This window comes from Sander vitreus, chromosome 2, assembly GCF_031162955.1.
Source record: "Sander vitreus isolate 19-12246 chromosome 2, sanVit1, whole genome shotgun sequence".
Taxonomy (NCBI): Eukaryota; Metazoa; Chordata; class Actinopteri; order Perciformes; family Percidae; genus Sander; species Sander vitreus.
In genome coordinates this window covers 25,812,592-25,838,874 of record NC_135856.1, presented here as the reverse complement: position 1 = coordinate 25,838,874, position 26,283 = coordinate 25,812,592, and the positions used below count along the sequence as shown (strand labels likewise).

The 26,283-nt window shown below is 41.1% G+C and overlaps 1 protein-coding gene across 2 annotated transcripts in view; it reads right to left on the bottom strand.

The window, feature by feature from the left end:
- Nucleotides 1–1,063: 1,063 nt before the first annotated feature.
- Nucleotides 1,064–26,283, bottom strand: part of fhip1aa (FHF complex subunit HOOK interacting protein 1Aa) — a 30,492-nt gene continuing 5,272 nt past the window's right edge. For both annotated transcript variants that reach the window (XM_078262859.1, XM_078262866.1), the window contains exons 2-13: nucleotides 20,373–20,427; nucleotides 18,588–18,808; nucleotides 13,473–14,153; nucleotides 11,482–11,640; nucleotides 11,268–11,354; nucleotides 10,116–10,283; nucleotides 9,133–9,212; nucleotides 8,726–8,928; nucleotides 6,696–7,679; nucleotides 6,414–6,592; nucleotides 5,958–6,078; nucleotides 1,064–4,124 (exon numbers count right to left, since the gene is read on the bottom strand). In XM_078262859.1, coding sequence (XP_078118985.1) covers nucleotides 3,928–4,124; nucleotides 5,958–6,078; nucleotides 6,414–6,592; nucleotides 6,696–7,679; nucleotides 8,726–8,928; nucleotides 9,133–9,212; nucleotides 10,116–10,283; nucleotides 11,268–11,354; nucleotides 11,482–11,640; nucleotides 13,473–14,153; nucleotides 18,588–18,713 — 2,985 coding nt within the window. In that variant the 5' untranslated portion in view covers nucleotides 18,714–18,808; nucleotides 20,373–20,427 and the 3' untranslated portion in view covers nucleotides 1,064–3,927. The remainder of the gene's footprint in view (nucleotides 4,125–5,957; nucleotides 6,079–6,413; nucleotides 6,593–6,695; nucleotides 7,680–8,725; nucleotides 8,929–9,132; nucleotides 9,213–10,115; nucleotides 10,284–11,267; nucleotides 11,355–11,481; nucleotides 11,641–13,472; nucleotides 14,154–18,587; nucleotides 18,809–20,372; nucleotides 20,428–26,283) is intronic.

Below are 26,283 nucleotides of genomic sequence, written 5' to 3'. Positions count from 1 at the left end.
CTCTGGGACATGTTTTCATGCTAATCGAATGTGTTTGGAGCTTGAAGGAAGCTAGCACGGACCGCTGATTAACTTACAACGCTAGTATTCGGGGCACAGGGAAAGTAAAAACAAATTGCTATTTATACCACTAAAAAGGCTCAAAATATCACCACACTTCAACGGTAGAACAGACAGTTTATTAAAAAGATAGTTTAGAAAGACAGTAGCTCCCAAGACGGTGGCCGCCTGTATACGAGAACGTCTTTATAATCTATCTTTTTAATAAACTGTCTGTACACTTACAAAGTTCTCAATGCTTCGGTTAACATTTAGGGACCCTCATTATGCTACCGTTGAAGTGTGGTGATATTTTGAGCCTTTTTAGCAATTTGTTTTTACTTTCCGCGCTAGCTTGTTTTAAGCTACAAACACATTCGATTAGCATGAAAACATGTCCCAGAGAACGATCGAGTGGGCACACATCTGTTATTAACCCCTAGGTTCGTATTGGGCCGGAATTGTCCTTTAAGTACAAATGACCAGCTGTCAAAAAGGTTCTCCATCGTAGTTTTCTTCTGCTTTATCTCCTTCTTCATCTCTGCAGTACTTCATAGTCAATGCATGTGAATGGAGACTGTAAGCTCACGTTTACCCAAGAACAAGACCTAGTTTTGGATAAAATGTCTCTGGGGGAAGGGCTGTGTGGAAAACAGGGTGGTGATGGTGCAGTGGATATAACACATGCCTTTGGTGTGGGAGATCTGGGTTCATTTCCCACTGCGATACATCAACCAATGTGTCCCTGAGCAAGACACTTAACCCATAGTTGCTCCAGAGGTGTGCGACATTTGACATATGTAGCAATTGTAAGTTGCTTTGGATAAAACCGTCAGCTAAATGTAATGAAAAGTGTATTATATGATGATGTCAATGTCTAGAGATCAAACAGCCACAAACCACCTCTGGCAGAAAGGAAAGGATGAATTGATTGTGTCAGGTGACTACTGCGGGGTTTCTGTTTTGAAAACCTTAAAAAAAACATTTGAAAGAGCGTAGGTAGGAAAAGTCAACACGACATGTATGCAGTTTTCTTTACCAGAAGTTGACTTTATTAAAAGAGGCATGCCTTTGGGCGTCAGCATCATCAGCAACCTTATCACATCTTGGACAGAAATCTTGAGGCCAAAAGGTGCCAGAAAGCCCACTGAGACCGAAACTGGTCTATATTCTTGGTTATAAAACCCGTCTTCATGCCACAATGCTGCTAAACAGTGATTGTCATACTGTGCTGTGTATGTTACACAGACTGAATGAACCTGTGCTGGTTGAGGTGTCAGCAGTGCAGCGCGACACTGTAGTATGAAAAGGCTGATAAAGTGCTCAGCGACGTTCTTTTACCAGATAGAAATACTTATTCAACAGTTCTAAAAATGGCTTTGATTGATACAAATATATATTTTCAAGCCATTTTTGTAAAAAAAAAAAATAATAATAATAAGTACACAAAGACTGCATAATGTATTGCCTGCGTAGCATCAATTAGAAACTGAATGGATTTAAATTGGAACAAAAACACAATCCAGATTTAAAACAAAAGTGAAACAATTCTTTGTCTCATTAGATGCTAACATTAATCAACCTTGTGTAGTTTTACAAGACTACCAGATGTCCTAATAATTTGTGTTTGTACAAAAGTACATTTACTTTTTGAGATCTGGTCGAAGCAGTCCATTATCTCGAAATCTTGTCATAACTTGAAGTAAAACAAGACTAGGTCAAACCTAGTATATGGGTGGACTGTGTGGTCAATATGCTTAATTGTGGCAAAATGGTTACAGGGATTGTCAGCGGTGGTGTCTATAATGTGAATATACTGTAGATATTAAATGTTCATCTTTAGTAGTGATGACCGATGAATCGATCGCGATATGAACTTGCGCGATGAACACATCGCAAAAGACTGCCAGAAACGCGATAATAATCATAACGGCCTCTTTCCTGCTCTGTTTCTGGGCTGAGCTCACGCACGCACGCATGCACACACGCTCACATTCTGATAAATGCCAAATTGCCAACCACTTTCGATTTGTCTGCCCCTCTCCCTGCTGTTCTCCTGGAGTTTCAATCCCCCCCAAATTTTTTACATGATGAATAATTAAAACCTGCCCAGTCACTATTATTTAGAAATAGCATTCTGTCACTGCTGTCTGTGATTGCTTCTTTTCTAAATGACATTGGCCTACACATTCATTTGTCTGAAGAGAGAGCGACAGACAACGAAAACATCATCCACCCTGTATTGACGAAGTCAATCAGCTGATTGTTGGCCGATAGCAGAGGTAAAAGCCTGTCTCGCACCGATACAGTTTGAAAGACCAACGGCCAATGGGGAAACACCAACACTGACATCACCACACTCATTCCGACCAATGGTGGAACTTCATCACTCAGTGACAAAGGGACAGAGTTTTGAGTTTACAGGGACCACGGTCCAGCCAAAACATCCATTCCTGTTTGAATCCATTCGGAATCAGGCAATAATGTCAACTAAAATCATAATTTAGGCACTATATATATAAATAAAGTATTTCTTTCCTGGTAAATTCATTTAGACAGCAGAGGCATGCTTTGTAACAAAATATAGCTCTTGTAATATCTCACTTAAACAACCATGTGAAATACCTGGACTAAAATAATGGTGATTTGCAACAGTTTGCCCTCGGTAACCGTTACAATGGGAGATGGTTTTCAACAGATACAAAACTACAACTCTAACAGTGATATTTCAGACTTATCACAACTAAAACACCCTACACAATCCCTAAATAGAAGATGACAAACCATAACAAGTAGCCTCTAGTTTAACCTTTTGAAAAAAACAAAAAAACAATATGGCAATAGAAACTCTCATAAAAGCTTAAATACCCCTTCCCATTCTGAAAATATCCAAAACTTAATTATACCCAAAATATCCTTGATTTGCATAGTGATCTGTGTCATTAGAACCTTTTTTCCTTACAATATGTACATCATAAAGCATCACTAAAGTAAGGCAAATTAAATATAGCATGATTGATTCTGGTTCTGCTCTGGTCTGGAGAACATGTGGAGCCCATTCATGTGAGAAACTAGTGCATTGTAGAATATTACCCAAAGGCTGTTTAGGAACTGAGAGAACAGAATGTGCATTAAAAAGACTCCTGAGGTACCGTCATGAATGAACAGAAAAACACCAAAACAATGTACATCAAACACAAAAAGATTTTGTGGAAACACCCAAAAACGTTTAAAGACAAAAGTGACCCACCTGTTTCAGCAAAAAAAAAAAAACTTGTAGTAATGTAACAGTTGCATAAGAACAAAGTTTAGATGGTGCGTTATGATGCCGGCCCTGCTGCCGGTCGGCTACAACAGTTTATCTTCAAATGTACACTCGGCGCTCAGATATGGTGTGTAATGCTATGGCAAAGAGGCAACAACTCTCTCCAGAAAGGCCACCTGAGTATTTAACAGAACCACACTGAGCAGCGGACATCTTGCTGTGGTTGGAACTGGTTGTAGAAAGCATTTAGAAAGAGGGCCGAGCCCTGAAGTTCTGATAAGGGCCGATTGCTTAAAATCATCTCTCTACAGTCTTTGATTGGTGGACCTGGAGCTCGCTCTTAGGAGCGTTGTGGGCTGGTGCAGGCTTCAGCAAACAGGACAACGTTTGGGCCTCCTTCTTGGCTGCCAAACTGAATTTGACAGAACTAGAAAGATTAAATTTAAAAGCACGAGAAACTGATTATCTTTGCTTGGGAGAATAAATAAGCTACGATTTTTTAAAAAATCTGAGAGGTTTCTTCATCAAGTAGTGCCTGAAAAAAGGACCAAAAAAAATTGAAAACCATCATTAAAAAAGTCTTAAAGCCTTTCAGAGTTAAACTGGACTCTATTGGGACACGTTCAATCTTCCATAGGAATGTATGATAAGATGGAGTGCTCTTGTGCAATGGCAGCCAGTTCTTTGAGGAACTCCGTGAAGAGGACGGCAGCGAAGACTTCTGTCCGATCCAGAGAGATGGCTCTGGGTTTTGGTGGCGGCGAACTCTTCAACATCCTTCCCGCCTCGCCGTGCGTGGAGCGTCTGCTGCCGCTGTCGTCTGACAACAGGGGGATTACATTTGTAACAGTGAGAAAATGAAAACAAATCATGTATATGCAGATAAACTCTACGCCATGCATGAGTTGGAATTTAAGATAGTTTTGTAGACATAATATATTCCTGTAAATGAATTCTCCAGATAGGATCTTAAGCTTGAGCTGCTTTTCTAAAATAAAAAAAAATAAAAAAAATCATTAACCACATACAAGAAAGGAGAGTATCCCTGTTAACCAACTGAAAAATTCCCTTTACAATTTCCCATCATAGAAAAATCTGGCTCTTATCTTTCCGTAAACACACTTCCGACAAGGTTTGTGTACAAATCTAAAACCACAACCACAGGGAACCCAGTTCAAAAACAGGCCCTCAGACACTCCAGGGTTTAGCTGAAACTGTTGCTCAACTGCAAAGACACACGGCTTAAGAAAATCAAGCCAAAGCACAACCGATAATGAATGCAGATGTTTTGAACTTGACCCATTTTTGACAGCCTGTAAGTGAGATTTAGGAACAGCGCAGGGTTTCAGGTTGCTCTCAAAATAAAATAAAAAATAAACAATGCAATAACACTCAAGCCAATAACCCTCATCCTGAGCCATCTGTCCTACTGAAAAATATATTATAAAATTCATAGCTAGAGTCCACTATTGAGTTCATTATAAATATATTATCTGTGAATCTAAAAAAAAAATGTTTTTCCTTGATTAATCAAGCGTATGAAGGATTTGCAAATACACGACAGCTTAAGGCTCTGACACACCCACCCGACGGCCGACCGTCAGCAGAAAAGGACTGTCTCCCCGAGTTGGTCAAAAAAAGTGCCTCAGAACACACCAAAGCGACGCCGACTTGAGCGTACGTTCTGCGCGTGCGCGAGACGTAATACGCCTCCATAACAGCAGGCGGCGCTAATCTTTATTGTCGCCCAAAAAAATGAAAACCGGCAGCTGATTGGACGAACGCGTCACGTGGGTCTGGCTTCTCCGGAATTTCAAAGCCAGACCATTATGGCGGCTCCTTCGGAATATGATGTCATATTTTACAAAAATAGTTCACCGAAACGTGTTTCTGAAAACATTTTAAGTGAGAAACAGGCCATGCAGTTGCTGAATCAGTCTTCACTTCAGATCAACAAAAGGTCAGTTTAAAAGATTTTCGTCAGATTTTGAGAGACTCTAGTCACACTCATCCCGCTCGTCATTTCCGGGTTAGCACTCCACCAATCAGATTGGTCATTGAGTCTGACTGCCCGCCTTCCGATTCAACATGTCAAATCGGCCCAAATGAAGGCCAACGGCTCCCCCGACTGACGACGGCACGGAACACACCGAAAAGACTCGAGTCGCTGACCTCGCCAGACTGTCCGACGGCCGATTATCAGGTTGGTGTGTCAGGGCCTTTAAAAGGAACAATTTGGCATTTTGGGAAATATGAAGCCACCACCAGTAGCCGGTTAAATTAGCCTAGCTTAGCTTAAAGACAGGAAACGGGGAAAAAAAAGCTAGTCGACTCTGACCAAAGGTTAAAAAAAAAAGCCATTGAATAAGCTTCATATTCACCGTACAGACATGAAAAGGTGTCAATCTTCTCATCTCACGCTCGGGAAGAAAGCAAATAAGCACATTTCCATAGCACATAAATGTCGAACTATTCTTTTAAATGTCAGCACACGTACTGGAATAAAACCCACTTGAATTTGAAATTGAATAAGAATGTTTTGAATAATTCATTTTCCATGCATAACTCCTACAGTTATAGATCTATGCACAAATACACATTCCAACCATAGCTGGCATAGAAACAAAAATCAGAGATGTGGGTGCATCATCACCTGCTGCCACGAATGAAGTCTCCCTGGCCAGCAGCCAGTGTTGGGCGGCAGTGATCAGCTCTGGGAAGTCTTTTCTGGTGGCAGCCTGCTCTTCTATCTGGTTCTTCACGATGGCCAGTACCTGAAGGGAAACATAGAAAAGAAACCGAGGATTACTGTACATTCACATCTGCAGTATTTATTCAAATTAAAGCTATATAGCCTGATTGTATTAATCAAGGATCCCTTCAGTTTTACATAATAACATGGAAAACTGTTTTTACTTCATCTTACTCAGGAGCAGCTACACACCTGTGCTCAGATAATTCATTGTATGAACTGCAATCTTTCAACATCTTGCAGTGATGCAACAAAATCCTTTCATCGACTTGAGGATACAGAAGCCTCAGCGGACGGAAAGGAAATCACTCAAGGCTGCACATGCGCGCGCACACACACGCAACATATTTGCGTTACCTGGTAAAGAGAGCGAACAGTCGGCTGAAAGACCAGGTTAGTGTTAAGGAGGAAGGAGCGCAGGAGAGGCTGCGGGTAGGCCGCCAACTTGGCCAAGATGCCCGTCAACAACAAGTTGACATGAAGCGAGTTAGACGGCATGTTCTCCAGACGAGACAACAGCACACTGACAAATGGGCCTGCAGGGAGGAGAATCATAAACAATCTTTTAACTGTGCTGTCTGCATGTACGTTTTGGGAAATAGTGAGGCGGCTGCAGAGCAAAGATTTCCCTTTACTTACCAGTAAAAGGTGCTGAATGGCATCTACCTGCACTTCCACTGACAAACTTGGCCCCAAACGGGGATTGCAGTTTCTCTGGCTCTGGTGTCTCAGCAGAGAAGGAGGTAAAATCCATCTCATCCCCCTCCTCCTCTTCCTCCTCTGCAGGTGTGACAGGCGTCTTCAAGTCTGCATTAGGTTTTGTACCTGCTTCAGTGTCCAAAGTACGAATGAGCTCCTCATACTGAGCCAAAAGGTCATCACCCGACTCAGCAGCTGTGGTGATTTGGAGATGGGAATTAAAATCTAAAATCTTTGTGTCCAAGCTGTCTTTATCAGCCATCGCAGAGGCTGGGAGTGTTAGACTGAGTCCGTTCTGCAGGGCAACTTCTGCTGAGCCTGGTCGGGTTTCTTCTGATTCAGACCCGTTGGATTTGAGCCTGCCGCGTTCCACGTCTCTGCTGTCTTTCTTGGCAACAAGATTGTACACCATGACGTCGTCCTGGAACTCATTTTCCTCAATATATGAGCCTTTTACCAACATGATGGCCGTTTTCCTCATCTCCTGGATGTGCTGTGGGAGCTCAGCAGGAGGCTGCTGTGCAGATTTACTCTCCACAGGAGCCTCGTCCGTCTGCACCGGGCACGCATCGTAACTGTCGTCCCACTCCAGCTCCATTTGGGTGATGGAGGGCGGCTCTGTATTCGGCGGTGGGCAGGGTCGAGGGCGTGGCGCTAGTGGCTGTGGAAGTCTTTTGAAAGCCATCTGAGTAAGCCCACTTTTTAGCCCTGGCTCCTCGAGGACACCGGGCTGGTATTTCTCAGGAGGGGGGTCCTCGCCGTCGTACCGGGCTGACCAAACCTGGCAGGCCCTTATGCAGCTGCTGATGCTCAGACGGGCATCGTAGAGGTAATGAAGATAACTGACATCCAGGTAGATTTCTGAGCCGATGGTGCAGGAGTTACCTGAGCCATCATCCTCTTCTAAGAAGCTCTCCTTTTCCTCTGGAAAAAAGAAACCGATAGGAAATGTTGATGAAAGCTGTCGTGCAGCGCCTCAGAACAGCACTCACACAGAGCAGAAGTAATGAGTTTGTCATGTAGCTACAGGGGGTAAAGTGATGCAATACAGCGAAACAGCAGGAAATCGCCCTATCTGATAAAATACTCATAATCATCCCATGTTCATGTCCCAGATGAATACAGATCAACACCTTGCTGTACTCAAAACCATGTTTGCACAGATTTGGAAAATGCAATGTTAATAAATGATACTCTTTATTATCCCTTTTTTGGTTTTAGCACTCCAACTGCTGCAATGAATGACTTTTCATTTTCCCTCTGTTTGTTATGACAGCACACCACTATTACTGAGGTTATAACATGCACTCACTCAAATGGGGTTATGAATAGTAAACTCTGCTGGATGAATTCTCCTTGAAGCTAATTTGAAAGCAGCAAAAACATCCATAAAAGCCAATTATAAATTTGAATGAAAAGCAGTCATTCAGTTTGGCTCATCTATAGCACATACAGTCAAATGAAAAGTATTCTATGGTTTAAAAGAGCTTTATTAAAAACTTCCAAACTTTTCTCTCAGTATCATGCATAAGGACACCTCAGAAGTGAGGATGTCTTCTGAAAAGCATTTATCCAACTCACTACGTCACCCTGCTTCCCTATGCCTTTCAGCTTCGATAATAATTAGCTGTACTCTATATAGTCAATTTACTCCTTAAAGGATATTTCTAGTTTATTACAATAGTGGTTTTCTTTAATGTAGTTTTGGCCATCAGTCTCATCATTTTTGCTTCCAAATATAAAGTGGTTTAGATACTCTGTCAAAACTGTTGGCTTGTTTACAACTTGTATGATCCTATGTTATGATCTTGTCTCATCGGACTTCATTATAGCAATGTCTCCCTGTTCTCAGATCTGAGCAATTACTTTGGTTACAATGTTATCATAACCCATTGAAATCATGTCCCAAACCGCAAATATATGATCCAAACTGCAATAAATCGGACAGAATTTGGTCCTGTCCTACCTACCTGTGGTGCTGGTTTTGCTGGGCGTCTCTGCACCCTTAGAAAAGAGGATTGAGTCCAGCTGTCGGAGGGGCGGGGGGCTGTGATCAGGAGAGCAGCACGACGGTGTTAGCGCCAGGATCTTGGCTGTTGACACAGAGTAGCAGTCCCTCTCCCCCACAACACGTCTCTGACTCAACATCATGTGATTACAGGGGATCAGGTACCTGGGGAGGCAGATAGCAACGGATCCGATTAGGAAAACCAACGGGTGGTCGTAGAAAGAGGTAGTATGGGGAGAGGGGGGAATGGGGGGTTGAGCAAACAGATGCTAGCATGGTGGGAGGTAAAAAGTAAAAGCTCATCATGCCTTAAACCAATTAAATGTACCATGCTTTATAACTGGAGAACAGTCTGCGTGTGCCACTCACCTCAATATGAGCTGTAGCATCACATCTTCACAGTATAAGCCAATGAGAGTGCGGAAAAGTGCCAGTGACACAGTGCCCAACTGAAGAGTTGAATGGAAAAACACAATTAAACACATTACAACAACTGAGGACTTTTATACTAGTGCTGAAACATCAGTCGATTAGCCAATAAACTGAAATTAACTATCCAACTATCCTGACAATTTATTAATTTAGTCTTTTTTAAAGCAAAATTAACATTTACTGGTCCCAGCTTCTCAAATGTAAAACAATTATAAAAATTGCTGCATTTTTCTATATTATGTATTTGTAAAGTGAATATATTTGGGGTTTGGACTGTTGAAAGCAATTTTAAGATGTCACCTCAGGCTCTGGGAAGTGGTGATGGACATTAGTTTTCACTAGACATTTTAAAGACTAAACAACTTAACTTCATAAATATGGCACTAGCATCAGTGTAAAATAAAAGCCAGGAGATTTTATCCTTAGTAAAAGTAACTTTTGCTTTAATTCTCCTAAAAAAAGGTTGAGGGTTGGAAGTTTTTTGTAAAAAAGAATTATATTCTGTGTAGGTTCGAAGAGCATGACTACATAAGAAGTGCCAATTTTATAAGTTATTAAACATCAAAAAGGTAAACGCAAACAGCAAAATAGCTGAAATGTGGAATATTTGCATTTGAGTCACTGTTTAATTTGGCTCAAGGTGAAAAATGTCTTGTTTCTTATTTTTCACTGAGTTGCAGGTGTGCCAAAGCCAACTGTTAGCAAACACTGGTGGGAACTCATCGAGTCATTTACACAGTCAAACAGCAATGTAAAGAACACAGTACTAAGTCATCTCAATGGTTTGAAAAAGATGTTCCAACACATAGGACTGTTTTAAAGTGCTCATATCAGTTGCTTTGCTAACAGGGATATCTCACTGCAACTGAGCATCACCATGGAAACAAACTTGTTGGCAGTTTGCTTGGTTGGTCCTGTACCTGGAAAGGAGTGTTAATGCGGCTGACTAGAGTGTCTAAAATGTGGACGCTGTCATGTCGGTGGAGGAGGATGAAGGAGAGGAAAGTCTGCAGCAGGGCCGGCTCAGACACAGTCCTCAGGAAGAGGTCAAGGTATGCTGTGGTGGTCATCACCTCTTCTAGGGTCAGCTTCACAGAGGAAGGAAGGAATCATTAGTCAGCAGTTAATTGGGTGTTTTTGTGTGAGCAACAAATAAAAACATCATGCCAGAGAAGAATCTGTTGAAAATGTCGACAGTACAGAATATAGCATTATGTTAGGATATTCTTATCCAAATGTATTACAGTACATGATTTGTATACTATTGTATGTATACTACTTATTCTTCAGCTTTGCACAGAGCTAACAGAACAATATTAGGCTTTATTGTCCTAGAATTAGATGAGAAGCACTCTCATATCTGTATGGTAAACAGAAGGCTACAGCCAGAAGCTAGTTAGCTTAGCTTAGCACAAAGACGGGAAACAGGGAGAAACAGCTAGTCTGGCTTTGTGCAAAGAAAAAAACTGGCACCTCTGAAGTATACACCAATATACACATATATTGATGCTCTAATGAAGGCAACTAGGCCGTTAGCATGTTTGTTTGACATGGCTGGAATAATTTGGTGAGATTGAGATTCCTTACCTTTGGGTATTTAATATTGATGCGTTACATCACATCACATTTGTTTAACCCAATATATATTTTTTTTTACCTTTGGACAAAGCCAAGCTAGCCTTTTACTCCTGTTTCTGGTTTTTGTGCTAGGCTAAGCTAACAGTTTCCTGGCTGCAGCTTAATATTGGATGTACAAATATGATGGTGAAGGTATCCCTCTTCTCGTCTCTCTTGCTTTCCCAAAATGTTGAAATATTCCTTTAATTAAATATGTGCAACTTCGTCTCCCCCTCCCCCCAAATTAATTACTCAAATTTCCCAATTATATTGGTCTTCCTATTATTTATGTCTCATCCAGCCACACATTGTATGTTTAGTGCTTCACATGATTTTCCCACCTTCTGTAATTTACTAAAACGCCATCCACAACAATAGGTTCAGTTACTGAGGAGCATGACTTCCAAATGAGGCATTACATGGAGGTGAAGAGTAGTAGGAAGAAGAGTACCGACCTTGTGTAGAGCTGGTGCTAGGACAGGAACGAGGAATCCGTTGTAGATGTAGCTAACTAGCTGGTCTCTGATATCAGGGTGGGCCACCTGGGAACAGACACAGGTTAGTCAAGACTGTAGTCAAGCAGAAGGTTGCAACTATTTAGCACGTGTGTGAATTCATTTTCCATGTGGCAGAGCCTCGTGTGCGTGCATCCTCGTCACACGTTTTCACCTGAATGACAGCGTTACAGAACTCGAGCGAGTTGAGGAACTGGACGAGGGACGGCATCTGGAGCCAGTCCTCTTTGTGCAGGCAGTGCCACTCCTCATTGGGAACCTCCAGCTTGGTGGGCAGAGATGAGTACAGGCCGCTCAGCCCTGTGGCCAGAACCTGAGGGGACAGAGAGAGAGATGTCAACATTGAATAAGACCTTACAGTATTCTAGTTTTTGGATTATTGGACTATTGGTTAACTTAACCGCAGGCCAACGTTTTTACTCATCCTGTAAAATGTGTTAACATCTTTTTTGTACACATTCATGGTTCCCACGTAATTTATTCTAATGACTTTTGTGATCCTCTGACTTTTCCTCAATTGCCACCGGTTTTGAGAGAAACATCTTGACGACTATGAGATGGATTGCCATGGAATAACAATAGGGATCCCCACAGGATTACGTCGGTGATGAATTTTCTTTTAGCATCACCATAACATCATCAAAAACATAAGTTCCTCCTAAACTAATGACATTCCCTTAACTGTACTTTGTGTTTAGTGCTAATTAGCTTATTTTAGCATGCTAACATAATAAACTAACATGGTGAACATAGTAAACATTACAACTGCCATTGTGAGCATGTTAGCCTGCTGACATTAGCATTTAGCTCAAAGCACAGCAGAGCTGCTAGCTAGCATGGCTTAGTTTTGTTACAACATTTTCCATTTTATAAATTTACCAGTAACTACAAAGCTTTTGTCTATACAGGAAGATGGATTTTAAGAGTTTGTCAAAGCAGTTAAGTTTGTTTTTTAAGCGCTTAAGAAGATGTTTATGATGCTAAACAATATCCCATTTTTATTTCTCTATAATGCTGTCCAGCTTTTAGCCCCCACAGAAAAACTACACTGTAAGAAAGATTAGGCCTTTAAAATGTTTTGTACTGTAAATGTACTGTAGAAAAACATCTAGCTGCTAGACACCTGGGTGCTGCTCACCTAGCATATACAGTCTAATGAAAAATAATCTCGCATAGTGATTACAGAGAGAATATTACGGGCTTCATTAAACATTAATGAGGCAGTGTATGGCATAAATGATATATCTTTGGCTGTCAGTTTTACTTTCAGCTTGACACAACAAATTTATAACCTTTTTTTTACTGCTCACTACCATGCAGAAATACTTTTGTAAATCATTAATTTGTTTCCATTTTGATACTATAATGCAGATGTAAGCACAGCACTGCAGCAGCCGACATGTCATCATGTCTGTTCCCCCTCCTCGCACATTAAGACAGCGTACATACATATAGATTTATACCTCCTACAGGTCAGCTCCATAAATATTTGAGCAGCAAAGAGTTATTGCCTATAACATTCCTGGAATAGCATGATATGGTAATTAGGTTACTAATTAATGCATTAATGTTAGCAGGCTTTCCACATAACACACGGACAGTAATATGATTTCTGTCATAGTCTAATTTAACTGTGAGATGAGTGCATAATTAGTGTTACATTGATGTACAGTATACATCCTCTATAGGATTATCCTTGTAGCCTGCCAGTGGAACCAATTAAATTCAGACTCCAGTTGTTAAACTGGCATCGCATCAAAAGCTATTTCTCATTGCGATGTCTGCAGCTGTGGTTCAATGGCATTATTTACATGGGATTATCTTGCAACCATGCCATGATCTTATGAATGCCTGACATTAATAACAGTCAATGAGATGGTTTAACCTTGCTTCAGGTGGCTTTATGAATTCATCTGCATATATTTTGCCTGATTATGATGCCCGGGGTCACTGAAAAGTCTGGGATTTTAGAGTGGCTGTCAGATAAGAGTGAACAATTCCTCATACAGAAAGGTTGAGTTAGTTAGGAAGTAAAAAAATAACAGAGGTACTGAGTCTGGGGAGATTCACAGATACTAAAAACCACCAGGTGATTGAGAGCAAGAGAAAAAGAGAAGGAAAGGTAATTCGTCACTTGGGACTGACCGGACAGAAGTAGGTATTCTCTGCGATGTGTTTGGCCACTCGCTTGTTCTCAGCAGACAACGACATAATGAGCAGCAGTGCATCTCTGGCTTGCTGGCCCACTGTGCCCTCCCTGTGAATGAAGGGGATGAGCAGGGAGAAGATGAGGAAATTGGTGGCTCCCTGATCCTCGCTGGTGTGGAAAAACAGCTCCAGAATTGAAGGGTCCTTTGCCAGAACGCAGCACAGCTGGTTGAGCAGCAGCACCAGCTCGCCTTCGACCTGTGGCGCCACGGTGCCCGAGCAGGACGACAGCAGCATCATGAGCGGCCGCAGGATGGGCTTGTGATGCAGCAGGGGCTGGTGCGCCTGGCCCACCAGCATCTCGTACATCTTCAGCTGCTCCAGCTTCATGTCGTCTGTGAACTCCCTGCGGAGACTCCACACAAAGAGGCGCTCCATCACGTTCTCCATCACTACAAACTCCAGGATGGGGCCCATGGCGCCGGCCTGACCGCTCTCCTCCTCTATCAGCAGGAACAGCATGTGCTCCACATAGTTCTGCACTGCGCTCGCCTCGTCTCCAGGGATGGGGCCGAAACGTGGACCGCCGCTAGCGCCAGCGTTGAGGTTGATCATACTCAGGGAGGGCAGCGTGGAACTGCTGCGCAGGGGGTCATGCTTTTCTAGGATCTTCACCACCTACAATAAGAGGCAAGCGGAATATTACTTACTAAACACACATTAGAACCATATATCATTTGATTTTAATGCAAGAACAGCTTTGCAGCAAACTTAATTCAAATAAAAAGAGATAAATCCAAAGCTTGTAGAAAGCTTAAAAAATAAAACATTACGAGATAAGGACGTTTATGGTGGAAGGTTTTAAATAAAGGGCAGAATATTTGTACCAATCACCTAATAAAGCCTTTGTCACTTTTATACTTTGTCAGAAAGTATACAGGCTTTTCATTCTATTGATACACCTTCCCCCAGATTTAACAAATTGGTCCCATGTCTTTGTGTGAAGATGTACAAATCAATAAATTCAGTCAATGATGATGACGCTGTTGGGAATGACACATTTACCAGGTGTACACATGGGTAAATACATTTTGTTGTGGTGGTCGACTCTTGAATTGGAGACGAGTGCTAGAAGACTCTAGACGGTAGACACTTAAACACATTAGACAAGTCTTTTTTAGTCTATATGACTGCATATGAACGCAGCAAATGATCAGCCTGCACTTTAAACTGTATTTCCTTTTGAAAAGAAGAAATAACAAAAACTGAATTAGGTTTAGTAGGGGACGTATCTTTATTAGTGGGCCATCCAAATGAATTCTGTACATGAGAAACCCTGCTACACACTGTTGACTGATGGCCACCACAAAGTGTAGATTGACAGGAACTCCATTCACAAAATACAAGGAAGAAGCAAATTGATCGCTGGGATTTAAAAAGTGCTAAAAGCACAGAATCAGTTTCCATTTATGTTGACTAAGAGGATCTTAAGATTTACCACTCACATAACGTATATGTGCTATAATGTGGACACTTGACCTATGGTACAAGCCAGTGTTTCCTTTTATAGCAGTTTTTATCTTATCTGTATAGATGGCGCTTGTACACCATGTTAGATTAAAAGTGATATGATGTAACTTCCGGATAGGTTCATTATCAACAATAATGGGGTATAGCAGCACAGAGCAGCAGCATAGTACAAATAAACTTTTGGGTAGGACAGAGTGAACCAGCCCTTTGTGTATCCAGTCCCTCCCTTGTGTGTAGGCTACGTAGAAACCAGAGTACCAATAATGGAGCCAGTGTCCCCAGCCTGCCACTGCTGCCATGACAATAACTGGCTGTGCACAAGAGAGCTGGGCATGGCTGATGGAAACCAGAGAACAGAGTTTGTAATCCCTGTCTGAGCCCGATGGGGCCTGGCCCAGTGGCCTCATGGATCAGTTCAGGCTCTCCGGCCATTACTGTAGTGACAGGAAGGGGGCAGGTTTGAGAATCAGGGATTTTACTTACTGGACAAATGGAGGAGTCAGATTAATACAACATGTTTGGTTCCATGGGTCAGTATAACATTTCTGGTTCAGGTATCGGACCTTCAAAATAAAACCTGCTTTTAAAAAGTGTTTGATTGAACAACTTGTTTCATATTTAATCATTACAGGTCACAACTTGTGAGTGGGGATGAATTGAAAGGCACCATTTGCCCCCTCCTCATTACCACCAGTGTGGTGCCCTTGAGCAAGGCCCTTATTGCTCCAGTGGAGCTTCTCAGACTGGTACTGGAGAGTTTTAAGGTGTATGTGTAAGTCTGTGAAACTCTTTTGAGTATGAGCAGTGCTCTCAGTGAAACTTTTTTAAATAAAAAAAAGGTTTAAAAAAAAAAAGTTCAGATTCAATCTTTAAAGTACACTTGATATATAGAACATTTAAAAAGTAAAAAACACAAGAAGCATACCTTTCTACTTTTACATATAGCAATGCCAAATTTGCTGATGCAGGTGACTTTTCTTTTTCTTGACTTTCAACAGTCAGTTCATACAGAACAGGCCTAGATGAGTGTTTCTTATGCATTATTAATACAAGATGACATATGCGGTGTCACATTCAGGCAATGCTCTGTATTGCCTGAATGTGACACTAACACTGCAATAAGAAACCCAAATGGATTGAAGGGATTAAACCATTAAATAAATAAAAAAATGACACTTAAGATCTGTGCTTTTATTTCAGTTGAAAGATGCCCAGAATGTAACCAGCAGAGAGCAAATTCACATGAGGGATGGCAGCAGGGACAAAGCTAATTTAACTGAAACTGTGAAGTCTAAAGATTTGGTGATGAACACTGCACACGTCACTAAATAGAGACACATTCATAAAAGTGACAGATTTATTATGGGTCATGTGGCATTAACCATGAATGGAATGAGTCAGAAACTCTGGAGTATGGGCAGTTTGTTCGTTATCATTATAGCTCGTCACCGTCTATAGTTAAACATTATTGACAGTCACAGCAACAGACTGATCACTTTGCATGTCACAACAAGCACAATGAGCTCTGTGAGGCCTGGAGAGCGGCAGATAAGAGAAAGCCAATGAACATTAACCTAATCATCCAATAAGACAGGCAGAGCTTCTTAAGAGGGACAAGGCCAACATTACTTACAAGATGTTACTTGGATTTCAAGGTTTTCCGAACTGAAACCAAAGTCACTTATCGGGCTACAGATTAGCTTAGCATGGAAATAAGACTGCAGGAGTGAAACTGTGCTGCCAGTTTGCCTAAAGCAAAACAAGCTTTAATCTGGGACAGGGCGTTCTCATTTTTTTTCTGTTCACAGTCAGACTGGGACTAATGAAGGAATATATGAATCTGTGAAGAAGAAAAAATTACAGACCCCAGACATGACTTTATGCATAAGTCAAAAACAAACTACAATGGTGAGCCTACCATCATGTTCAGTGCCAAGTCTGTCACTGATCTGGACTGTTCTGTCAAGTCTGATAAACCTGGCAATCTACTGTAACAGGTGTGTATTCAAAACAATAAGCTCATTTACAAGAGTACTTCCACATCAATCTGAACTCACCAATTACAGTAACAGATACATTCAACATAATGCATGTCACTGGAGTAAGACATCTATTCCGCTGACAATTAATGACAAAAGAAAAGAAATTTCCCCTCCAGACATGTTTTCAGACACTCCGTTTGAAATAATGTATTGTGTCCGATACAGTAGACAGTAGTATACAGTTTTCAACTCCACGATTCAATATGACTTAATTCTAACGGTTACGATTCAATTCAATTTTCAAATTAAACATATTCTTGTCAGCATTGATGGCAATGCCATAATAAGATCCACTACATGGCAGAAGGGTACTTTAGAACAACAGTTTGAGTTTCTCAAAATTAACAAAGTGCAATTGAATGCACCATTAGTTTAACGAGGTGCACATGAACGCACTATGAAGTCCCATCGGCGCCCACATACTACCGGCAGTGACCGTAGTGTCTGGAAAAGAGCAGCTACAGTCTACTGCTATGCTAACGTTACCCTGTGTCTTTAGCTGCATGCCACCAGCCGGTAAGCTACGCTATGTATGATGTTTTTCTCTTCAGATGTGCGCAAGTAGGTGGGGGTGGTGAGAGAAAACAATACTGGGGGGAATCACCGATCCTGCTTTTTGATGGTCGCAATTGAAAGCTAATTTCGATCGATTTTCGATTTCAAATCGAAATCGTGACACCCCCATCAATTATTGTGTTAAAAAGTCTTAAAATCACACCTACTTCTTTTGCCTCTCCCGTAATATCAATATCATTTTTTTTTCCATTTCAAAAGGTTTACCTACTGGATACAAGATGTCTCCTACTTCACTGAAAAGTTCATTCTCAGTGTCTGTGTACTTGAGGTTTCAAGTTTCTACATCACTACATTCTACATCTTTTGTGAGTTGTCCAAAATGCAAGTTGTGATATTACAAAATCATGTTCATATGTGCACGTGTTAAACTTTCCTCCTTCAGCTGATGAATGTGAAAACAGCCTTCTGGTGTACAAACTCTGCACGCATTCTACTTCTACCTCTGACAGTAGAAACTGACTGCAGTGCTGTGCCAGCAACACTTAACTGCAGTGCAAGTATGGCCAGTGGAATATCGGCAGTGGGAAGCCAACTGTCTATGACTTTTGGCTCTTTGCAGCAGCATGTGTTCCTGTTCACCCCTGTGGGTCCTGGCAGCCTGCGAAACCTACTCCTCCCACTCTGAGATGAACAAGTTATACAGAATGACACTGGCCAGATACTGAGGGGTTAGAGAAGTGTGTTGGTAGCCAAGTGTCAGCAACTTTAATGTCTGCATTAGGGTTGTCAGTGAGGGGTCTGACCCTACATTAAGCTAAATTCCAAATGTTTTATTACATTTGTAACCAGATAAGCTTGTAGGGATTAGTTGTGTTATTTGGTCAGAAGTTGTGTGGTTTAATGCAGATGTGTATGAGAGTGGTAGTGACCTTCTGGTCTAACTCGGGCAAAAAAAGAGTCAGTAAGTGTATTTCCGGTAATGTCCTTTAAGGTGCGGGACTCTTGATTTAGTGCTGACGTTTACCTGAGCCCAGTGGTTCTTGAACACAATCATGCAGGTCTCTGGATCCACCCCTTTCAAGACCAGAGACTGCCCATCTTGGTTTCCATTGGCAACCATGGAGGCCATCATGGTGACCGGATCATACATGGGTTAAACCATGTCATAGGCAGGAGAAGGAGGACATTCCTGACTGCTTACTGGGTGCAACCATAACCGCAGAATGAAGCGTAATCACAGAGGACCTGAGGATGCAGAAAAAAAAAAAAGAAAGAAAAAAAAACACAAGCAGACATCATTATAGACGGAAACACAAAACGTTGCTTCATAAAATAGCAGCACAGATGCACTGATATGACTGCATTTCTCTCCCTCTGCATGGCTAGACAGCAGCTATGACAGGCATGCAGGAAAGAGAACAGTAACAGGCAAAGTCAGATAAGAGACACATCTTGCTCAGCTTTGGCTCAGAGAGTTGCCTGCCGCACTCTGGACTTCAGACTGAGCTGTCAAATTGCTTTTGGACTACCTCAGATGCCCAAAATGGATTCCTGCAGGCCCTCTGACATCACTCTCATTACAGAAACATTTATTTACATCAGAAGACGAACAACGACTGGGTGTGAACAACTCTGGCTAAATGTGGGGAGTTAGGGGGAAAAGGAACCATATTTAGGCAAGTGAGGTCTGCATTGCTCACATTGCTTGTTTGTATAAAAATATATATATATTATTTTAGTTGAAAATAGCCTGAGGGCAGCTTTGCAGATCAGTTCCAACACTCACAGTGGCACCGTGGAACTTTGGAAGATGCCCACATTTTTCCCCAGAAAGGAACTTTGTTGTTTCCTTTGTAGAAGACATTACTGGAAAGATTGATTCTACTAAACACAGACGTTTTCTTTGACAGCACTGGGAACAGAACGAGGTTCAAACAGGATAATGTGAGAAGAAAAAAAAACATCAAGGTTATATTCAGTTCTCTGCTATGCTGTACAATTGTTTAAATGCTCACGCCCGCACTTCAAAAGGAGGGATGTTAGGATGTGACTTATTTGCCTGCGTATCCTCTGCTTATCATTAGAATTTGAAATGATGTCACATGTATATGAAATCACAATCATGCCCAAGGGATCTTACACGTAATCTCTGCAACAAGATGAAGAGTCTACAGCCATGCTAACAGCTCTGTGAGGCTGTACTTTAGCACAGTGGTGTTTCGAGCTAATGTCAGCATGCTAACATGCTCACAATGACACTGTTAACATCCTGATGTTTAGCAGTTATGTTTACCCTGTTCACCAACTTACATATTGTTAGCATGCTAACAGTTCCTAATTAGCACTAAACACAAGGGTGGCTAAAGAGGACGTGACATGGTTTAAGTTTGTCGGTCTCGGAGCATTCACACAACATCAGAACAAAGTTAAAAACACTCACACAGCACAATACAGGATCATATGGACTATATCTCCACTGGAGATCAACTGTAAAACACACAGCAGATGCATGCCACAACACCAAATTAGAGCCTCTAGCTCCTGCCCCTAAATGTGCCTCTCAACCAATCACAGCTCACCCCCTTTCTTTTGAATCCACTTTGCCCAGTACCACAGAAACATCTCCACCAAGCACTGAGTCTAGGCATAACAAGGCACACACAGTCAAACTTTCACCATCTGCTTTCAGTTAGAGGAGAGCTGCCGGCTGGTTGGATTCTTGAGAAGGAATGTAAAAGCAGCATGGCGTGTGTGTCAGACTGTGTGTGTGTGTGTGTGTGTGTGTGCACATGTGTGTGTGGTTTCTTACCTTTGCTGAAACATCTTTACCAGGGACGGGTCACTAAGCAGACATCATTCTTGTCCTGTTGTCACACAAAAAGAAGAGAGATGAAGATGTGTCAGAGAGGAGCAGGAAGTGAGTGTCTGTGTGAGAGGCCAGGCATGGTGGGAAGTGACTGGACATGAGTAAGCTTCTCCTAACGCCACTTGGACAGAGACGGAGAGGGAGGAGGTTACAGGGAGGGAGGGAGAGGAGAGAGGGAGGGAGTGAAAAAGGAAAAACATGGTGAGAGTAAGTCTACAGAAAAGGGGAAAAAGGAGGAGGTACAAGAAAACTTACACCAACAGTGTTCACATGCATTAAAAAGTACAGAATAAACCAAACGTGTGTCAGCGCATAATATTTCTGTAGGAATTTAACATCACATCCTCATGATCCCTTCATAATGGGAGAATAACACTACTGTCCCTTCCAATTAGCGTTGTGATGTAATTGCCATCCTTCTCTACTGCGAGAGGCCCGTTGCCCACCCACATTACAACTGCCCTCTCCAGCATTTACACCGAGCCATCGTGGGAATCATGTCATATGATGCAGCAGCCTCAGAACCTTTTTTTTTTTATAGATCATGGGTTTCTTGGAAAACATGCAATCTTTCATAAAAGCTTGATGTCATATACAGTAAACGGAGAGAGTGAGACAGATGGAGATGTGTGTGTGCACTCATATTGTTTTGCAGGCTGGTTTTGTGTGTCTCGATAGACTAGTACATGCAGCACAGTGTAGAAGTCGGAGCGACTTGTATTTTTTTTACATATACATGCAATTTTAAGTTCACTGTATTGTCCAGTTATGTGGTACGGTTACAGCAGCTGAGTCCAAATTCAAACAGTTTTCTTACTGCAGGGAAAGCTAGTGCACTTTACATGCTGGCAACAAATAATATAATATAGCCAAGTAGTGCCAATTGGTTAAATCCTCACTTTCTGCCCTGGTTATGATGCCACGCCTACCTACCTGATTAAAGACAGACCCGCTTATTTAGATTATATATATATATATATATATATATATATATATATATATATATATATATATATATATATATATATATATATATGTATATATATATATATATATATATATATGTATGTATATATATATATATATATATATATATGACTATATTTTTTTTATTCCTCTTTTTAGTCAACTGTAGCATGGGTTCATAAACTTATGAGTGTGTGTGTGTGTGTGTGTGTGTGTGTGTGTGTGTGTGTGTGTGTATATATATATATATATATATATATATATATATATATATATATATATATATATATATATATATATATATATATATATATATGTGTGTGTGTGTGTGTGTGTGTGTGTGTGTGTGTGTGTGTGTGTGTGTGTGTCACTTCGCCTCTCAAGTTAATTTTCAGCTGTCTCAATGTTGGTTCTGTTGTCTTGTTGGTTATTGATGCCGACAAATTATTTATTGTCAAAAACGTTTCGTACGGAGACCCTGAAGTTTTGTTTTTGTCGTTTTTCAGTGGTACAACTGACTGCACAATTAGCTTAATGTAAGCAGTGATTAGCTCCTCTCAGAGAACAATACACTGGCAACAACTGCCTTCCTCCTCTCAGATCAGCTTCATTTGGTACAGAACATTTTGTGCTTAAATAGGTCAAGACTTGGATTTACCAACTCAATACACCACAACTGAGACAGAGCACCAGCATCGTATACAACTCTAAACAATCCAATGAGGGGTCTGAAATATGCAACAAAGTCCGCCGCTTGTTTTTGAAGAATCAAATGTGCTTTTTCCAACTTGTCTAGTAAAGTCCTATTAATGAAAGTCATGACTTACATCATGCTCTCATTTACAATACCTGCTGTCATGTTGTCACACAGAGGGAGAGCCCACAGTTACCCAGAAGACATTGCTCTACTTGCTCAAAATAACCTGAGATACAGTAGAGCCAGAAATGGGACAAGCAGAGCACATGCTAAAATATAGGTTGTTAAAAATACATCTTTTGTGCGTGCGCGCGTGTGTGTATATTTTTCTGTTGACAGTCTCAAACTGCCAGTGCAGCAGTCTCTTGCTACACAAGCATTTCTGAATTGTCCTAATTCCCTATTATCCAATTATGGCAATTTGATAATTACACATATTTGTCGCTTCCACATCTCCACAGTCAGAGACATGATCATCGGAGCAGACAAAATAAGCTTGGGATTTCCCTCAATGCAGATGCAGTTATACATCCATAGACACACCAACACAGAATGCCAATGCTAAGAAACGTCATTCTCATAGGGTAATTCCGTCATAATTCATTAATTATTTCCTAAACAGTTGTTGATGTTTTGGACTATGGGTTAATTTGGACCTACCATCCAAATGTCAAACAATATCTGACACTTTCCACACACAAAAAAAAAAAAAAAAAATTTTAAAGAAACTTGTTAACTCTGCTGTGTTTTAGCATCTTTAAAAGTAAGTCACATTGACTTGTTGGAGGAAAGCAGACCCATTACAAATCAAATCAGGGAGAAAGAAACTTATTTCCAACATGCAATTAGAGAAAGTGTATACTATAAATCCTATTGTTGCTATGTTATTTTAACTGAGCAATATGCTTTGATGCGCTGATTATATTCCTCTCTTCTTCTTTTGAATTGTTTTTCACTCTTTATTCTTTGATGTTGGGCCGTGATTGAAGGTCTTACGAGCCAAGTATTCAGTCACACCAACAGTTTTAAACTCAGTTATTTTTACTGCGATTATTTTTGTAAAGTGACATGTTTTTGAGGTATTACTTCCTAGTCGACGCCTCCATTTATTCCTGTGGGTCTTAAGGCTCTGACACACCAACCCGACGGCCGACCATCGGCAGAAAAGGCAGTGGGACTGATCAGTCGGCTCCCCGAGGTCCAAAAAAGTGCCTCGGAACACACCGAAGCGACGCCGACTTGAGCGTACGTTCTGTACATGCGCGAGACGTAATACGTCTCCATAACAGCAGACGGCGCTAATCTGTATTGTCGCCCAAAAAATGAAAACCGGAAATGCCGAACGCGTCACGTGGGTCTGGCTTCTCCAGCCGACCATAATGGCGGCTCGTTCGGAATACGATCTCATATTTTATGAAAATAGTTCACTGAAACGTGTTTCTGAAAACATTTTAAGCGAGAAATAGGCCATGCAGTTGCTGAATCGGTCTTTTTAGATCGACAAAGGTCAGTTTAAAAGATTTTCATCAGATTTTGAGAGGCGATAGTCAGGCTCATCGTCATTTCCGCGTTAGCACTCCACCAATCAGATTGGTCATTGAGTCCGACTGCCTGCCCTCCGATTCAACAAGTCAAATCGGTCAAAATGAAGGCCGACGGCCCCTCCGGCGGATGACGGCACGGAACACACCGAACAGACTCCAGTCACTGTCCGACGGCAGATTATCGGGTTGGTGTGTCAGGGCCTTCAGCTGATTGATGCAGACTCAAAAGTAATGCTCACGTTAAAATATGAATGCTCAACTCATAAAAAGAAAATAACAATAAAACAAAAAGCTGTAACAAAGCCAAACTGAATTGCCTTGTGTTTTGTAAAAAATTACCAGACACCGTAAACCAATTACTCAAAGCTTTGCCTTGTTTCTTTACACTTGCTGTGTGGCGGCTCTGGCAGCGTTTAAGGACTGCTGCAGCTAAACTCCTTCAGATTACCACAAAAGAAGTGTTTGGTTTTTCATTATTAACAAGGAATTAAATACTAGCCAGGAGTTACAAACAATCCATCTTTGCTGAGACATGTCATGCCTATCCCGCATTGCAAACTGCCAATGTTTGCATCGGTTAAAAAGGTATTATTTATTTTCACGACACAGATATAGCTGGAAACGATGAATTTCATTTTATTCAGTGGGAGTGGTATTACAACAGACTCTCGTCTCCTCACTCCCAAGGTAAACATGATGACAAAGTGAGAACATGGGCTTGGCTATTGTGTTGTTTTTGCCAAAGTAGCTTTGCAAGAATCAAAAGAGATAAAGCTTAAGGGCTAAAAGGAGCAAACAGTGTAAAAAAAAAAAAAAAGAGAGAAATGTGCGTCGCCTCTGGGGATTTTTGTCAGTTTTTACTGATCTGGTTTCTGGTATCGTCTCACTCCTGAGGTTTTCAAACACACAGGCGTGGTCCGGACAAATAGCTCAGAGGCAAAACACACCCTTTACTCAGAATAAAGATCATCTTTCTCGCCAAACAGGAGTTTTAACCCTCAATCCCAGAGACGTGATTAATAAAACAGTCAGAGAAGATATACATTTCTTTTCCCAAATTTTGTCTAAGGGGAGGTGTTTTTGGGTGCTAGATCCTGTAACCTCCAGCAGTAGGGGGTGTGCAAAAACTTCACGTTCGAATCGCGATTCAAGCTCTACCGGTTCAAAAAAATAAATAATTTAATGGTATGTCTACTGCAATCACATGGGAAAAATAACTACATTTACATACTGTGAATCATTTGTTTAATCGAGAATCGTTTTTTTAATTGAACGTCGATTTTGAATCAAATCTTGAGCCTGAAAATCGATATTGAATCGAACCGTGACATTTTCTGAATCGTGCACCCCTATCCAGCAGACAGAAGAAGTCAGTCTTTGAGTTTCCCTGTCCTGAACCAGCCTTGTTATATCATTTACAGTGGCCGGGTGGCAGCCATGGCAACCCAGTGACAGACAGGCCCATTAAAGTGATAGCAGCTAATTAAATATTTAAGGGCTACAGGTGAAGCCACTGAAGGGACAGATAGTGCCTGGTGGACACAAGGATTTCCGGAACGTTATGACATCTAAATAGTCATTTTTGCTGTTAAATGTCATAAAGAAGAATTAATAAAGAACAATAACTAAAAATAATGATTTATGATTCTTAATTTGTTTAATCTATTCTATTTTAATTAGTTAAATATTAATGGTTTGGGATTAACTGTGAAAAGAAGAGGATGGAAGAGAAAAAATGTCACATACATTTAAATATAGTTCTATGTTGTTCAAATGAGTCTCCAATGAGCTTCATTGTATCATATAAATCAGAATGTTCCATATGAAGTATCCTTACAAAAGCGTTTCATAGTGCGTTTCTAAACCAAAAAAAGAACACAAGCCCAACAGATGCTGAATAATGATTGGAAATAGCTTTTAAGATAAGACTGATGAGTGTTGCTCCGTGCGAAGCTGTGGATTTTCACATGCACATGAAGACTAACAGGGACTAACTGGTTTCAGAAACAGGCTGTTCCTTCCATATTGCTCAGTGATCACGAGAAGAGATTCATTAACATGTTCAAACACACACATATGCTCAGTGTAGCTGAGAGAAGAGGAGGAGGCGGTAACAGCAGTACCAAACACCCAGAAGGGGAAAAATACACCGTTTCAAAAACTGAGCTCAATAAGAGAAGTAGATAAAGATTTAAAAGGAGCCAACAAAAGGATAAAAGAGCCTGTATGCCCCGTTGTTAAGATTAAAGATATGTGGCTAATTTCACATGCTACAATTCTCTTGAAAGAGGGTTCAGCCTACAGTGAAGAGAGGGGCTTTCTACTCCAGACAGGGACAGGTGAGACAGTATCCTGCTCCCTGACACTGTGCTCACCTCTGTATGCACGAGTCACTGCATGTGCTGTACATTATGGGTGTAAACATACATACTGTATGTGTGTATTCACTTTTCTTCATTAGCCAGGAAGCAAGATGTAACCTTGGATAACACTGTGAAGGACCGCAGAAGTTTCCATGTACTAAACACAAGTTGTACATGGTGATGGGAAGGCAATTAGCTTTGCAGGTATTTGGTCATAAAACTAAGAAATTCTGACCTGATGATGGCGCTAAGTCAGAGCTCTTCAACAGGGGGTCCGGGACCCC